At 37.4% G+C, this 17500-nt stretch overlaps 1 protein-coding gene across 1 annotated transcript in view; it reads left to right on the forward strand.

Moving 5' to 3' along the window:
* Positions 1 to 17500, forward strand: part of LOC144959598 (hemicentin-2-like) — a 100613-nt gene that overhangs the window by 41248 nt on the left and 41865 nt on the right. The window contains exons 22-34 of the mRNA XM_078892223.1: positions 1 to 107; positions 442 to 576; positions 2460 to 2574; positions 5055 to 5200; positions 6360 to 6623; positions 7619 to 7879; positions 8386 to 8649; positions 10538 to 10660; positions 12238 to 12375; positions 13530 to 13796; positions 14695 to 14843; positions 15877 to 15985; positions 16984 to 17144. The exon at positions 1 to 107 is cut by the window's left edge and continues 19 nt beyond it. Coding sequence (XP_078748349.1) covers positions 1 to 107; positions 442 to 576; positions 2460 to 2574; positions 5055 to 5200; positions 6360 to 6623; positions 7619 to 7879; positions 8386 to 8649; positions 10538 to 10660; positions 12238 to 12375; positions 13530 to 13796; positions 14695 to 14843; positions 15877 to 15985; positions 16984 to 17144 — 2239 coding nt within the window. The remainder of the gene's footprint in view (positions 108 to 441; positions 577 to 2459; positions 2575 to 5054; positions 5201 to 6359; positions 6624 to 7618; positions 7880 to 8385; positions 8650 to 10537; positions 10661 to 12237; positions 12376 to 13529; positions 13797 to 14694; positions 14844 to 15876; positions 15986 to 16983; positions 17145 to 17500) is intronic.

Below are 17500 nucleotides of genomic sequence, written 5' to 3' on the forward strand. Positions count from 1 at the left end.
ACGTTTTGACCCCCCTGGAGGCAGCCAAACAGCCAAAGAAGGAACTGTCAAGATTGTGTCTTGTATGGCCGACTGTTCTCCCCCTTGTACATTCCACTGGAAGTTTGGTAAGCATTGATCAGTACACATGCCATATGGATAGATATGTCGATAATTGGGTCGATAGATGAATAGATAGTGATAATAATAATAATAATAATAATAATAATAATAATAATAATAATAATAATAATAATGATAATAATAATGTAATTTATTTATATAGAGCCTGTCCCATACAATATAGCTCTAGGCGCACAATAAACATGGCATCCATTATATATATATATATATATATATATATATATATATATATATATATATATATATATATATAATCAACAACAAAATACAACAACAAACAGCATGGTGACGTCAAATTCATTCTTTCATTTATTTCAGGAGACAAGAATATTAGCAGCACAGCAGTTCTTAACCTTGACCCTGTGACAAGACAAGATGGCGGTGTCTACACATGTGTAGCCTCCAATAGTCAAGATAGCCTGTCCTCTAAACAGTTGGATTTAACTGTTTTGTGTAAGTTTTATAAAATGTAATAAAGACTATTGAAAGTGTTAGTTAAAAAATACATGAGCCATTCTTATAATAATAATAATAATAATAATAATAATAATAATAATAATAATAATAATAATAATAATAATAATAATAATAATAATAATAATAATAATAATAATAATAATGCTGAAAACTTATATAGCGCTATAACTCCGAGACACCAGACTCTAAACACTTAAATTACAAAATACTTTGGCTGAAAGATACTCATTCACACACACAAGCACACACACACACACACACACACACACACACCGACACACAACACACAACAGAAACCAGACAGACCTATCTTGCTTCTCATACCATCTACTAAAGACGAAACAGATATGTTTTAAGCGAACGTTTAAAAATAGACTAAGATTCTTTTATTAGCGTTTCTTCTTTAACCCTCTCCTTACCAACCACAGGAAAATCGTCACATCCATTACGACACAACCAACAATTTTCTCTTTCCGATTCCACTTGTAGGTCACAAAATGTAAAGAAATGCTTTGATTACAGCTATAAATACTAAACACTGTGTGGTAGAGCTCATTTTTCCAAACTATATTCTATACAGAATATACTTTTTACTTTTTTGTTTGAGTAAGAAAAGTCTATGTTTGTGTCGTGTGAGTGTGAATTTTAGGGGGAAACTCTAAAAATGGTTGGTAAGGAGAGGGTTAAAGCTAACTTGGATGACATATCCCTTCAAGGCCTTGGACAGACTTGCCATTGAAACAATCTTATTAACTCTCTCCTTACCAGCCATTTTTAGAATTTTCCCCAAAAATTCACACCCACCCAACTCAATAATAGACTTTTCTTACTCAAACAAAAAAGTAACCAGTACATTCTATACAGAACGCTGTTCAGCAAGATGAGCTCTACAACACAGTGTTTAGTATTTATAGCTGTAATCAAAGCATTTCTTTACGTTTTGTGATGTACCAGAGAAATCAGAATAAGAAAAATGTCGGTTGCTTCGTAACGAATGTGACGATTTTCCTATGGGTGGTAAGGAAAGGGTTAAATCACGGTTGTTTTTGACCATGAAAAATAATATTTATCATATTCACCTCTTACAGAATTCAATTCTTTGTCGATCAATTCCTAAAGTAGGTCAATGGATCTAATGTTTTTGGTTCAAATCTTATGCCGTTCCAAATGTTAACCACACAATTAAGAATACGATTTTGTCTAACTTTAGTTTTACACTTCAGGCAAATTCGTTTTTTTCCTTGGGCAAGATTATTAATCCCCGACTTGCTCACTCGGACAACATGGGTGATTCCTGTTGAAATCAGACATCTTGTTTGATGAATTATCTATATTACTTCGTGGAATGCCTAGGCAACGATATCTTATCATGTCGTGGCGGAAGGGCATATTTTTTTTTTGTTAGCTTTACACCCAGAAATATACATTTTAAACATATCAATTTCATTAAAAGTATTAAGATAAACATAATAACTGCATATGGCTAGGGGCCCCTTATAAAGTGCTTTGAGAACATTTAGTGGATATTGCTCTATATAAATTCTCAAATTTTTAGTTTACACTTATCATTGATACAGATACATATAATAATAATGATAATAATAATAATAATAATAATAATAATAATAATAATAATAATAATAATAATAAAAATAATAATAATAACGATAATAATAATAATAATAATAATAATAATAATAATAATAATAATAATAATAATAATAATAATAATAATAATAATAATAATAATAATAATAATAATAATAATAATAATAATAATAATAATAATAAACTAGGGTTAACTAAACGTTTCTTATAATCCATTCATTTATTATCCATCCTTTCTCCCATTTTCTAAGATGGCCCTCAAGGGACAACACGCCTGATCCCTGCCTCCATTGCAAGTCTGGATGTCGGGGATTCCCTCAACCTGTTCTGTGTAGCCGAGTGTTCACCTCCTTGTACTTACACCTGGTAAGCTGTGATTTCATTTTTCCGGGGTGGAGACTTATTTGTGACAGGCCGTCTCCAATAGAATTATGTTGGGTTAAACTATTAGGTCGAGACTTGTCATTTGTGATAATAGAATTATGTTGGGTAAACTATTAGGTAGAGACTTGTCATTTGTGACAATAGAGTTATATTGGGGAAAATTATTCGGTAGAGAATTATATTGGGGTATACTATCTGGTGGGGTAAACTATTAGGTAGAGACTTGTCATTTGTGACAATAGAATTATGTTGGGGTAAACTATTAGGAAGAGACTTTTCATTTGTGACAATAGAATTATGTTGGGGTAAACTATTAGGAAGAGACTTGTCATTTGTGACAATAGAATTATATTGGGGTAAACTATTAGGTAGAGACTTGTCATTTGTGACAATAGAAATATGTTGGGGTAAACTATTAGGTAGAGACTTGTCATTTGTGACAATAGAAATATATTGGGGTAAACTATTAGGTAGAGACTTTTCAGTTGTGACAATAGAATTATAGTGGGGTAAACTATTAGGTAGAGACTTGTCATTTGTGACAATAGAATTATAGTGGGGTAAACTATTAGGTAGAGACTTGTCATTTGTGACAATAGAATTATATTGGGGTAAACTATTAGGTAGAGACTTGTCATTTGTGACAATAGAATTATGTTGGGGTAAACTATTAGGAAGAGACTTGTCATTTGTGACAATAGAATTATAGTGGGGTAAACTATTAGGTAGAGACTTGTCATTTGTGACAATAGAATTATAGTGGGGTAAACTATTAGGAAGAGACTTGTCATTTGTGACAATAGAATTATAGTGGGGTAAACTATTAGGTAGAGACTTGTCATTTGTGACAATAGAATTATAGTGGGGTAAACTATTAGGTAGAGACTTGTCATTTGTGACAATAGAATTATAGTGGGGTAAACTATTAGGAAGAGACTTGTCATTTGTGACAATAGAATTATATTGGGGTAAACTATTAGGAAGAGACTTGTCATTTGTGATAATAGAATTATGTTGGGGTAAACTATTAGGTAGAGACTTGTCATTTGTGACAATAGAAATATATTGGGGTAAACTATTAGGTAGAGACTTTTCAGTTGTGACAATAGAATTATAGTGGGGTAAACTATTAGGTAGAGACTTGTCATTTGTGACAATAGAATTATAGTGGGGTAAACTATTAGGAAGAGACTTGTCATTTGTGACAATAGAATTATATTGGGGTAAACTATTAGGTAGAGACTTGTCATTTGTGACAATAGAAATATATTGGGGTAAACTATTAGGAAGAGACTTGTCATTTGTGACAATAGAATTATATTGGGGTAAACTATTAGGTAGAGACTTCTCAGTTGTGACAATAGTGGGGTAAACTATTAGGTAGAGACTTGTCATTTGTGACAATAGAATTATAGTGGGGTAAACTATTAGGAAGAGACTTGTCATTTGTGACAATAGAATTATATTGGGGTAAACTATTAGGTAGAGACTTGTCATTTGTGACAATAGAAATATATTGGGGTAAACTATTAGGTAGAGACTTGTCATTTGTGACAATAGAAATATATTGGGGTAAACTATTAGGAAGAGACTTGTCATTTGTGACAATAGAATTATGTTGGGGTAAACTAATAGGTAGAGACTTGTCATTTGTGACAATAGAATTATGTTGTGGTAAACTATTAGGTATTGACTTGTCATTTGTGACAAGCCGTTGCCAATAGAATTATGTTTGGGTAAACCATTAGCCCTCATAGTCTTTAGATTGCTTTGAGTAAATTTGCTATTTAAATGTGCTTAACGTTGCTTCACAAAGTTGAGTCTTTTCAAAAGAGTAATGAAAGTGACCCCAGCAATCTAGTAATTAAATAGAGAAGACCCTGTCGCAATCTTTAGACTGCGATCAAGACACAATCACCTAAAACACCACATGGACAAGGTTTTTAAAATAAAAGGAACTGGCATATGTGACCCTTCGCCTCAAAACGGTATTAAGTCGGGATGATTAAGATGTTGAAAATTGAATTTATAGCCAGAAATATCAGACTTGTGTTGAGTTTGTATGTTTTATTGAGGAGAATGGATACCATATTCTATGGTGCTAATACCAACAATTTATACTTTTGACCAGCTTAACATTTAATTCGGATTTTAAGCATCTGGCTCGTTCCGACATAATACCGTTTTGAGACGATGGGTCACATATGTGATTATTTCTGATTTCATTCATTCATTAGTAGTGGTTTGAGTTTTACTGCCAGGGTGCCCTTCCTGAGCAAAAACTCCCTATTTGTGACCGGCCTCACAAGGTGCTGGATTGCATCCCATAAAGGGCTGGGGACGTTTTTTGGAAGCTGTTGTTCCCATTTTTGCACATACCATTTTACAGTCTATAGCTTTAAGCAGCTTAGTATTCAATTAAGTTAAAGGTTTGTGAACTTGTGAACTTTTTGACGACACAGGTTCCTCGGTCAAAAGGCCATACCATCATCTGATGGGGAACTTCAGGTGGAGTCTGTATCGTTGGCAGATGGAGGGACGTACTCCTGTCAGGCAGATAATGGCATTGATGAGAAGGAAACTGTTAATATCGATGTCAGCATACAGTGTAAGTCACCCCCCCCCCATCTTTATTATTATTATTATTATTATTATTATTATTATTATTATTATTATTATTATTATTATTATTATCATTAATATTATTATCATCATCATTAACATTATGATTATCATCATCATCATCATCATCATCATCATCATCATCTTCATCATCCTCCCATTATGGGCAGGGAGGTACACACTGTGTCTTCTATCCCCCCCCCCCCCCCCCCCCATACCCGTTTTCCAATTGTTTTCTGTCTTTGTTTTGGAATGAGATTACTTAGTTTTGTCCTGATCCTTGCCGGAGCTCCTTGGCTGGGAGGGAAACAGTCGAATGTTTCGTTATAGTTTTGGAAGATGATATTTTTTTTCCTTGTAAACTGTAAATCATCTCTCTGTTATGCATTGTATTATGTTTAGTTTACATTTTTATTATATGATTGGTAAACATTTGAGTGTATTCCTCTTAGTTGGGACCTGTGCATGTGTCTGGATGAGACTATTAGGTGATCTCAAACTGGTACATTGGTGGTATGCTCTTGGAATCTACATCTGATCCCTATTTGTTCCCAGTTCCCCTATGTCTTACTTTTTCTTGGGTGCTTTAATTGTAATTCTATAACTTTTTACTATCCCATTTTCTTCCTTTTTACTGGCGCTGATATAACCTAAATGTGTTGCAAGCGCCGTAAAAACCTTAAGAAAAACAAAAACAAAAAAAACATCTTCATCATCATCGTTATTATTATAATTATTATCATCATCATCATCATCATCATCATCATCATCATCATCATCATCATCATCATTATTATTATTATTATTATTATCATTATTATTATTATTATTATTATTATTATTATTATTAATATTATTATTATTATTATTATTATTATTATTATTATTATTATTATTATTATTATTATTATTATTGGTAGTAGCAGTAGTAGTGGTAGTGGTAGTAGTAGTAGTAGTAGTAGTAGTAGTAGTAGTAGTAGTAGTAGTAGTAGTAGTAGTAGTAGTAGTAGTAGTATCATCATCATCATCATCATCACCATCATTATTATATCTATTATTTTCATTATCATTAGTAATTAATATCATCATTTCATTTCTCTCTTTCTTGTTTTTTATTTTTTTTTTTATTTAAATTTAAATTTCAGCTGGACCGGCAGGCTCTATAACCTTTAACCCTCCCAATGACACGATGACCTTGACCCAAGGAACAGCCCTCAAAGTCACGTGTCAGGCAGATTGCACGCCTGCCTGCTTTTACGTTTGGTCCAAGGGTTCCAGACCTATTCCGTCCACCGGTGGGGTCTTGAGCATCCCTGCTGTGTCCAGAGATGACGTAGGGGATTACACATGTGTAGCTGCCAACGGCGAAGGCAACCAGGAGTCTAAGCTCCTGACTGTCGATGTGTTATGTGAGTCGGAAATGTATTTTCAAATAGGGAAACCAAAGTATATTGTAAAAAAGAAACTGGTTCCAGTCTCATTGGAAGTGTAAAACTATTTTTCCAGGGGACTCATCAACACAGCTGGTCACTCCAACTGCGAACCCACTCCACGGCATCTGTGGAGCAGACTCTTAGGTCATGGACAGTGCAGCAGCTGGGCCCATCCTGACATTCCATAAGGATTGTGCTCCATCGTCTGCTCTCGGCATCCACATGTACACAAGCTAGTCTCAGCCAGCCCCCCCCCCCCCCCCCGCGCTTTTTCATGCTTCCAGCTGTTCTCCTAAGTTTTGCCCATGCTCTGTTTAGTATTACCCATTCATTCCAGGGGACTGAATACATAGAGAGGTATAAGAGTGATGTATTCATCTGTGTGGGGTTCCTAACCTCCCATTGTGGGCAGGGATAGTGCTTAATGTGTCTTCTAGTCCCCTATATCTCTTTTCCAACTTCCTTTCTGTCTTTGTCTTGGAATGAGATTAATTGGTTTTGTTCTGGTCCTGACCAGATTCCCTGGCTGTGAGGGAAACAGTCAAATGTATAGTTAGTTTTGGGAGATGAATTTTTTTTCTTGTAAATCATTTCTCTATTATGCACTGTATTATGTTTTCTTTTTATATTATATATGATTTGTAAACATTTGAGTGTATTCCTCTTAGTGGGGACCTGTGCTTGTGTCTGGATGAGACTTTTAGTGATCTCAAACTAAGTACTTTGATAATGCGCTCTTGGAATCTACACCTGTTTCTTATTTAATTTAAACCAATTCCCCTTTGTCTTACCTTTTCTTGAGTGCTTTAATTGTAATTCTAGAACATTTTTCTACCCCATTTTCTTCCTTTTTACTGGCGCTGATATAACCTAAATGTGTTGCAAGTGCCGTAAAACCCTTAAAAACAAAACAACAAAAACATGAGTCGGAAAAATGTTGGCAACTCGTTTTATCCCCTATTTACCTGCAGATGGTCCCGGTTCCTCTGTTGAGCTCGTGCCACCTGACAAAGTTCAAACCTTGAACGAAGGAGCTTCCTTCCAAGTCAGCTGTGGCAGCGACTGCAATCCACCCTGCAACTACACGTGGTATTTCGTGAACACTCCAGTGGCGTCCAGCAATGTCCTGTCACTCGTCAGCTTGTCCAAGAGTGAAGAAGGAAATTACAAGTGTGTAGCTTCCAATGGAGTAGGACTTTCCACGGAAAAAGATGTCTTCATTCAAGTTCAAAGTAAGTAGTAGTTAATTAAATATAATATAAATATAAATTTAAAAAAACAAACATACATACATACATCTATTTACACGTCGGTTAAAGGTATACTTGATTTTAAGGGATATTAATATTTCAGCAGTTCTATACCGACCTTTTTATAGATCCACACATTTTTCCACACAGCTTTTTCTTATCTTACATTGTGACCCCTCATCTCAAAACGGTATTAATTCGGGATGATTAAGATGTTGAAAATGGAATTTTTAGCCAGAAATATCATGCTTAAGCTGAATTCATGTGCTTTATAGAGGAGAAGGAAAATCATATTTTACTGTGCTAAATACAAACGTTTTATATTTTTGACCAGTTTAACTATAATTTGACATTATAGCATTTGGTCCATCCCGACATAATACCGTTTTGAGGCGAGGGGTCACATTTTCTGCCTCCCTTCTGACAAAGTTCTTCTTACCTTACATAATATTGTTTCTTTTTTCCCCTCCCCAACCAAATTTGACCAGCCGGTCCCGGCAACAGCGTCCGCATAGACCCACCAGTATCCGTGTACCAAATCCACGAAGGGAAGGAACTCGCTCTGACGTGCTCCGCGGTTTGCTCCCCTGCCTGTACGTATACTTGGTTCTACGGAGCCGACCGATTCAAGGCTCCTGACGGCGTCTTTCGACAACCATCGGCCTCCAGGGATCTCAGCGGGTCTTATGTTTGCTACGCATCCAATGACGTGGCTGTACAAGGCTCCAGGCAGATTCAGGTGGATGTCTTGTGTGAGTTTGAATATTGTACTCTATGACACTCCGTTTGTTAAAAGGTTGAGCTTTTTAGCTTTATAAAACGCAATATCCACAAAACTTGCTTAAAGCGCTTTACAAGGGGCCCTGGCCAACAGCAACACTTAACATGTAGGACGGAGCATGAGGCCTGTTAGTCGATATTACAATTTTTGGGACAGAAACAACACTGTTGACGTCCAGGTACTTATTTTAGACCTGAGTACCGTGAGATAATGTGAGTAAAAAGTATTTTCCAAGGACTCAACTTTGCGCCGAGCGAGGCTCGAACCCGGCTCGAACCCGGGAGCTTCCGATCCGAAAGCGAGTGTCATATCACAAGACCACATAGCCGCACCGGGTTAAGTCTCTATATTATGGTCCGTGGTTGAGCCCTTGAAAGATGAGTAACAAAATTCTCTGTCGAAGGATAGCATCTAAAATGCGTCATGTGGAACCGTACTTGGTTCTACGGAGCCGACCGATTCAAGGCTCCTCACGGCGTCTTCCGACAACCATCGGCCTCCAGGGATCTCAGCGGATCTTAAGTTTGCTACGCTTCCAACGACGTGGCTGTACAAGGCTCCAGGCATATTCAGGTGGATGTCTTGTGTGAGTATGATTCTTGTACTCTAGTATTATTACACATGACACTCCGTTTGTTAACTCACTCAACCCTAACACCGACTATGTCCGTAGTTTACCCGAGTTTACTTTTACCCCATGCCAATTTATTACATTTTTCTGAGACAAAATAGGCGTAGTATCAAAGCTAATGTTTTCAGTTTTTGCATGTTAATGGTAGTTGAATAAAACTATCTAGGTACATGCTCATTTTTTCTACAGTTTCTTCCATTCTGAAAAGTAGCAAAAATCTCTAGGATTGAGTGAGTTAAAGGGTTGAGTCTCTATATGGTCCGTAATTGAGTCCTTGAAAGATGAGTAACAAAACTTTTCTGTCGAAGGATAGCATCTAAAATGCGTCATGTAGTCATTCATAGTCATCGTTGGGACTTAGGCACGTTTTAAAGTAAACGATTTAATAAAGAGCTCATGGGGGAGGTGAGGGTTGTTAAGGGAGGGGGAGTTGGAGTAAACAGAAAATATTGCCGCTTCTTTGAAGCCATGATATGTAACTAGACAGATATTTTGAGTTTACAGTTTATCCACAGACAGGACGGTGAATGGGTGAGTTTTTACTATCTAGTATCTTAATCGCATCTGCATTATTTTTGATGAAGAAATTCCAACGAGAATATTTCACCAGTATTTCTATAACTGAGAAATTTGAATAAGAAAATGTTGCTTGTATCGCAAGGAATGTCACGATTTTCCTATAGTTGGTAAGGAGAGAGTTAAGCGAGAGAGAGACTTTTTGGGATTGGGGATTTTTGTTTTGTTTTGGAATGACTCATGGACACTGATCTGTAATTTCCCAATTCACATCCAAATGTAGGCGGCGCAAATTTGAGTCCTGGGGGACGTTTCTTTACTCCCATTCTTTTCCAATACTGACTTATCTGAAAAAAAAAGACGTAGTTAAAATTTTGGTCAGAAAACTCGTCCTTCCAATATTGATCGATTAAATTGACCTTCCTTTTGGCAAAAAACCCTCTCATACGCGAGATTTCAAGGAAGTTTTCAAAGAAGTCCCAGGCTTGACAGTTTGTTTTTTTTTTGTCTGTTTGTTTTTTGTCAAGATGAGGGTCGTTTTAATCGATCGATATTTTTTGAGTATATTCTGTGCTTTGTTTTCGTCAGTGTTGTCTGCTAGCTTTAGACCAGTTGTAAACAGTTTTCAGCTTGTCACATCGATATTGGGCTATATTTTATTTCCACACTATAGATTGCGTATTCTTTATTATTATATATATTTAAATTCCAGATGGTCCATCAGATGGTGTGACGTTGGACCCCAAGGAAAACCAACGAGTAGAAATTGGAGATAGTGTGACCCTGAGATGTTCGGCCACCTGTAATCCTCAGTGTACATATCAATGGTTTAAAGGTGTGTTTGTCTGGGATTATCTCTCTCTCTCTCTCTCTCTCTCTCTCTCTCTCTCTCTCTCTCTCTCTCTGTGTGTGTGTGTGTATGTGTGTGTGTTTGTATGTGTGTGTATGTGAAAGAGAGATGGCTGGATAGATAGATAAATAGATAGATAGATAGATAGATAGATAGATAGATAGATAGATAGATAGATAGATAGATAGATAGATAGGTAGATGGAGAGAAAGAGAGAAGAAGGAGAGATCAAGAAAGAAAGAAGGAAAGAAAGAGAGAGAGAGAGAGGGGAGAGAGAGAGAGAAGAGAGAGAGAGGGGGGAGAGAGAGAGGAGAGAGAGAGAGAGAGAGAGAGAGAGAGAGAGAGAAAGGGAGGGAGAGGGACTCTATTGTATATCTAAGTATATCATAAAAGTGTCGGATATTTATTAGATAATTTGTTTCTTGAGCTTTGTTTTGTGTGGCTATAATATGATCGTCGTTAGATCGAATGATCCTGGGTTCGAGTCCCGATCTGAGCGTGCATAGTTGAGTCCTTGGAAAAGGCTCTTTACTCACATTCTCTCATTGTTCTCAGGTGTAAAATAAGTACCCGGCCGTTAACAGCGTTGTCTCTGTGGGAGAGAAAAAATTATAATATCGCCTAAGAGGCGTCATGTCTCGTTCTACATGTTAAATGTTTTTGTTGGCTGGGGACCCTTTTGAACACGTTTAGTCGATGTCGCACTATAGATAGAATGAACTTGACGTCACTCGGGTCTTTGCTTTTGTTATTTTTATTTTGCCATCCGCGTTTATGAGTAATTCTCACTGAACTGTATTATCCAGACTATAAAAGTTCATGGTTACACAAAGTTTTGTGTGTTGGTCCGTTATACTTCCGGATGGCAATGGTGTGAGCTTCTAAGCCAAGCGCATACTATCTATATAAAAAAATCTAAAATGAAATAGAGCTCAAAGCTCAAGTTATGTTTCACGTATTGATAGAATGAAGTTGATGTCACTCAGGCCTTTTTAATATTGTTTTTTGCCATCCATGTTTATGAGTAATTCTCACTGAACTGTATTATCCAGACTATAAGTTCATGGTTACACATAGTTCTGAGTGTTGTTCCGTTATACTTCAGGAAGGCAATGTTGTGAGTTTAGCCAAGCGCATACTATCTCTCATAAAACTAGGTGTAACCTTGAACGTTTATAGTCTGGTTCATACAGTTAAGTGAGAATTACTCATAAACTCAATAACAAAGACCTGAGTGACGCCAACTTCATTCTATCAATATAAAAAAGCTTTAAAATGAACCCGCCGTCTCACACGGTATTATGTTGGGAAGTGTTGTACCCCAAGAAGTGAATTTAGAGATAAAACGGTGGGAAATAGGACTTTAGAACGTTTCGCAATGCAAGTAATAGTATTTATACTCTACCATAACGAACAGAAAGAAACACCATGTTTTATCTTTAAGGTTATGACTTTTTTTTCCTCATCTAGTTCATTCCGACATAATACCGCTTTGAGACGATGGGTCACAAAAAATACTAGAGCTCAAAGCTCATGTTATGATGCTTCATGTATATCTACAGGATCCAAGAAATTGGCATCAACTGGAGGCCGACTCATCATAGGACCAGCAACAGAAGATACGGCCGGAGACTATTACTGTCGGGCGTCCAATGAAGTAGAAGGATTGGACTCAGAGTCGGTGTCCATCGACATTTTAAGTAAGTCTTTGAATCCTGTGAAGACTCAGGTTTGATATCCGTTGATATCTTAAAGTCGTCCTAGAGAGAGAGAGAGAGAGAGAGAGAGAGAGAGAGAAAGAGAGAGAGAGAGAGAGACATGAGGCCCATGGAGCCGGAGTTAATCCCTGTTTCTATAGCGTGAAGCGGACAATAGTAATTTCTTCCCATCCTTTTGATAGGACGCTGGTGTATAGCTATGTTCTTTTCGACAGCTCTGACAGAACCAGCTACCCAATTACTGCTTAGTGTACAGGGGGGAGGAGGGAGGGGGTCAGAAAAAACAAAACATCTCGACTGCACCAGAGATTGATCTTGGTCCCTTGGCGTCTGAAGCGAGTGCTCTACCAACTGAGCTTTTGGGACCCTCATTGACATCTTAGGTATTTTTTTAAGAATGGGATGGGAACAGGACAGACGACGAATTATTGAAAAACTTCTCATCTTTTCATATTCGCTTCCATTTAATTGTCTTTTGTTTAAGTTGAAAAGATTTTATCTTTTTTTTTTCAAAAGTCCGTCTTTTAAAAACAACACACAAACTTCAAATTAATCAAAATTATTTTATCGAGGAGTATATCCAGCTGCTTTCTCCGTCCATCTTGTTCAATTTTTCCATTGGTTACGGTCCTGGGCCAGAGTTTTGAGGCTGTCAAGATCTTGTTGTGACTTTAGTACGGAGGGCACTGCAATTTTTCTTCGTTCTTCAGGGATTCATTCGGCCTCATCTGAATTCAGAAAAAAATTTGTATAAATCCAGGTCATTATTATGAAAATGAATATTACATCTTAGACATTAGAGAAATTAACCCTCCCCTTACCACCTATTGGAAAATCGTCACATTTGTTACGATGCAACCGTAACTTTTCTCATCCTGATTTCATTTCATTTTGCTCTCGCTATAAAAACTTGACATTCTGTAATAGAGCTCATATTGTCGAACGATAGAATGTATAGAATGTTCGTTTTGCTTTTCTGTTTGAGTAAGAAATATCAGTTTTTGTGTTGGGTGAGTTTGAAGTTTTGGAGAAAATTCTCAAAATGGCTGGGAAGGAAAGGGTTCAACAAACTGAATTCATCAGAAATGTTCATTTAATAAGAAAGTTAAAACGTTCATTTCTTTCAAATTCCGTAGAGGGACCTGGAAATAGCATTACCTTTTCACCGGATGTCACAAGCCTGGACCTACCAGAGTCAGGGTCGACAACTGTTACCTGTAGTGCTGACTGCATTCCACCTTGTTCCTACACCTGGAAACAAGGATTCAAAGACTTGGGCCAGTCCGATGACGGAGCCTTGACTATCTCCAATGTGACAAGAGATGATACGAGCTTCTACATTTGTTACGCTTCCAATGGGATTGGGCCTGTGGCCTCCAGGGACTTACAGCTCAATGTTCAATGTGAGTTTTAGAAAAAAATAGAAGTAGTCCTTCAGAGTCTAAAGAATGGGAGTTTATCCCGGTTTCTATAGCGTGAAACGGATTACAGCACCACGCTAGTCTTCTGCAAAGTACATTCTGCCATATTTAACACTTACAGCTCAATGCTCAATTTGAGTTTTAGAAAAATAGTTGTAGTCCTTCACAGCCATTGACCTCAGAGAGTCGGAGTCTATCCCGGTTACATCACTTTCTTGATGCCTTTTGGACAGGACGCTAGTCTTTCGCAAAGTACTTTTTGCAGATTTAACACTTACAGCTCAATGTTCAATGTGAGTTTTAGAAAAAAAATAGTAGTCGTTCCCAACCATTGACCTCAAAGTCAAAGAGTCGAAGTTTATCCAGGTGTCTTTAGTGTGAAACGGATTACAGCACTTTCTTGATGTCCTTTGGACAAAGTACTTTCTGCCAGATTTAACACTTACAGCTCAATATTCAGACTTGGGCCAGTCCGAGGACGGAGCCTTGACTATCTCCAATGTGTGATAGGGTTTTCCAATGAGAGGGCTGGGATAATATATTTTTCACCTTATCGAATAATATATAACAAATCCCAAGTTTCACTTTTTTGGATTTAAATTCATTATTCACCACAAAGTTCATTGCGGCATAATACCACTTCGAGACGCTGGGTCACACACATATTATTATCTTTCACATTATTGGTGATATGCGTTTCGGTAAAATATTCACAAAATCCACCAGCCAGATACAAAACACAAAACATGCGTAACCGTGAATGTTTAGAGTCTGATTGATATGATTTAAAGAGAACTAATCACCAAAAATGGTTGTCTAAAAACAGTAACAAAGATCTGAGTGACGTCATTTTCGTTTGTTCTATACTCATCTTCAACAGATGGTCCGAGGAATTCCGTATCCATCTTCCCACCGATGACCACAGTGGAGCCAGTTGGAGGGATCGTCAGTCTGTCGTGTAAGGCTGACTGTAATCCGGACTGCGACATTCAATGGAAAAAGGGAGATACAGAACTGTCATCTGTCCTGGTAAGAGTCGTGATAAAATTGGCCATCGTTAACTTGTAGCCTGACACTGACCAAAAAGTGACGTCAAAATGCCAGTCTTTGGCCACAAAAGAAAACAAATTCTGAGCTGTATTTAATAGTTCAACCAATGGGACCACTTGTTTCCATGATCACTACTTACAACTCACTAGGCGGTGCAAAAACAAAATAGTGACGTCAAAATGACAGTCTTTTTGGGTTTCAGTGTCAGGCTATAACTTAACGATGGCAACGGTTTCGATAGGGAACAAAAAGGGTGACGTCAAAAAACTAATATTCGCTCTACTGTATCAAATCGTAGCCATCGTTAACTTATAGCCTGACACTAGAACCGTAGCCATCGTAAACTTATAGCCTGACACTGACCAAGTAAATGAAGTCAAAAGACAAATCTTTGGTCACAAAAAAGGTAACAAATCGTGAGCTGTATTCAATACTCCAACCACAGTTGAGTCCTTGGAGAAGGCTCTTTACTCACATTCTCTCATCGATCTTGGTCCCTTTGATTGTGAAGCGAGTGTTCTACCAACTGAGCTATCGGGACCCTTTTATTAAATGTTAAATATGACTTACTTACTTACTTATCCGAACCAGCGACGACCTGAGCTCTACCCCTTCGGTCTTGTGCCATGACGTAGAAGTTAGACGTCTTTTGTAGTTGTTCCAGGTGTCTGTAAAGTGTGTTACTGATGCTTTGATTTGGTGGGAGGAATGTGCATCTCAGGTCTTCAAGAGGTTTTTACTTTCATGTCCGATTTTTATAGCATTGCTTGTAACCGCTGTATATTTTAGGAATATTTTATTTTATTATATTTGATGTTTATTTTGCTTTTAATTAGCTTCGTATTTCCATCAAGTAGTTCATGACAGTGTTTAAATCTGTGCTAATATAACGATGAATGATGTGTAACATTATGATAATTTCCATTCAGGATCAATAAAGTTTATCTTATCTTATCATATCTGATCTTATCTTAGGTTAAATATAAAAAATATTAAAATGTTTTATCCCCAGGGTATCCTGACTCTTACAAATGTTCAAGTCACGGACGCAGGCGATTACATGTGTGTGGCCACCAATGTGATAGGCGTTGCCTCTGCTGAAACCAAGGTGGACATTGTCAGTAAGTCGAATACAATAGAGAAAAATTCTGTGACGCCACACATCTTCCTGAGGCTATAATATAGTCTTGTGGTATGGCACTCGCTTTCGGGGTCGGAAGGTCCTGCGTTCGAGCCTTGCGCTCGGCGCATAGTTGAGTCCTTGGAGAAGGCTCTTTACTGACATTCTCTCACCGTACTCAGGTGTAAAATGAGTACCTGGCCGTTAACAGCGTTGTCGCTGTCCGAAAAAAAAAATATCGCCTAAAAGGCGTCATGTCCCGTCCTAAATGTTAAGTGTAGCTGTTGATCAGGGACCCCTTGTAAAGCGCTTAGAGCACAAACTCAACCACAGATACATTTGCATTCATTCACGAACATACACACACACATACTTACACCAATATTACTCACTAACATTAATAACTTATTCTCACAAAGGACATTTGAATTGATGAACTCCAAAAAAAAAAAATAATTAATTTAATTAATTTTCTTTTTAAAGTTCAGTTATATAGTGGAAATTGTCAGTCTGAAATTAAGGTAAAAACTGGAATAAAATAAACTTAACATTAAAATTAGATTTGAGACGTATTCTGTGAGCGAAACTATTGGTAAACTCTGGGGGGAAATTCTGTCTTATAGTGTTTTTTAAAAGACTGACTATCCCTAATTATTAGTTTTACATCTGAGGGGAGCGCATTCCACAAGATGGGGCCATCTCATAATAATCTAGAGAGAGAGAGAGAAAGAGAGAGAGAGAGAGAGAGAGAGAAAGGGAGAGAGAGAGAGAGAGAGGGGGAGAGAGAGAGAGAGAGAGAGAGAGAGAGAGAGAGAGAATGAGTGAGTTAAAGCTCTATCAGCGGGACTCGTGGGCCTTCTAGTTTCCACCCCAGAACCCCAGCGAGTCGGCATGTATATAGAGAGCATTGGGCCACCTACATTCACGCTCCCAAGGATTTATGAATCAACAATAGTAGAGGGTTTGACGTCACGACTATTCTACCCTATTCACCACTAGGTAACACAGGAACCACTGTAGAGTTCAGCCCACCGGAAGTGGCCCCCATGCTGGAGGAGGGAGCCAAGTTGTCGGTGAGATGTACCGTCAACTGTATCCCTGCCTGTGACATCACATGGATGAAAGATAATACTGTGATTGCCACTGGAGAGATGTTGGAGGTAAGTTCATCTTCAAAATTTTTTAAAATAAATTAGCAAGTTAACGCGTACGATCCCAACAGACAGCGATCGACGAACGACATGCAAGAAAACGAAAACCTGTACTAAGGACAGATCTTCGTTGTATAAACATCGTTCGTTAATCGCTGTAAGTTGGGAACGTACGTAATCGTTAACTTGCTAATGACTTGAAGCCAACGTGATCTCATTGGCAGGTCTGCAGATAACCCAATTTGTTATGGCCCCATTGTTGTAAAGGAAATACTCTCAAACCGGCGCAGAATATTATTGCCCATTACAAATATATATATATATATATATATATATATATATATATATATATATATATATATATA

Source organism: Berghia stephanieae, chromosome 14 (genome assembly GCF_034508935.2).
Source record: "Berghia stephanieae isolate SIO BIC M18660-M18661 chromosome 14, UCSD_Bste_1.3, whole genome shotgun sequence".
Lineage (NCBI taxonomy): Eukaryota > Metazoa > Mollusca > Gastropoda > Nudibranchia > Aeolidiidae > Berghia > Berghia stephanieae.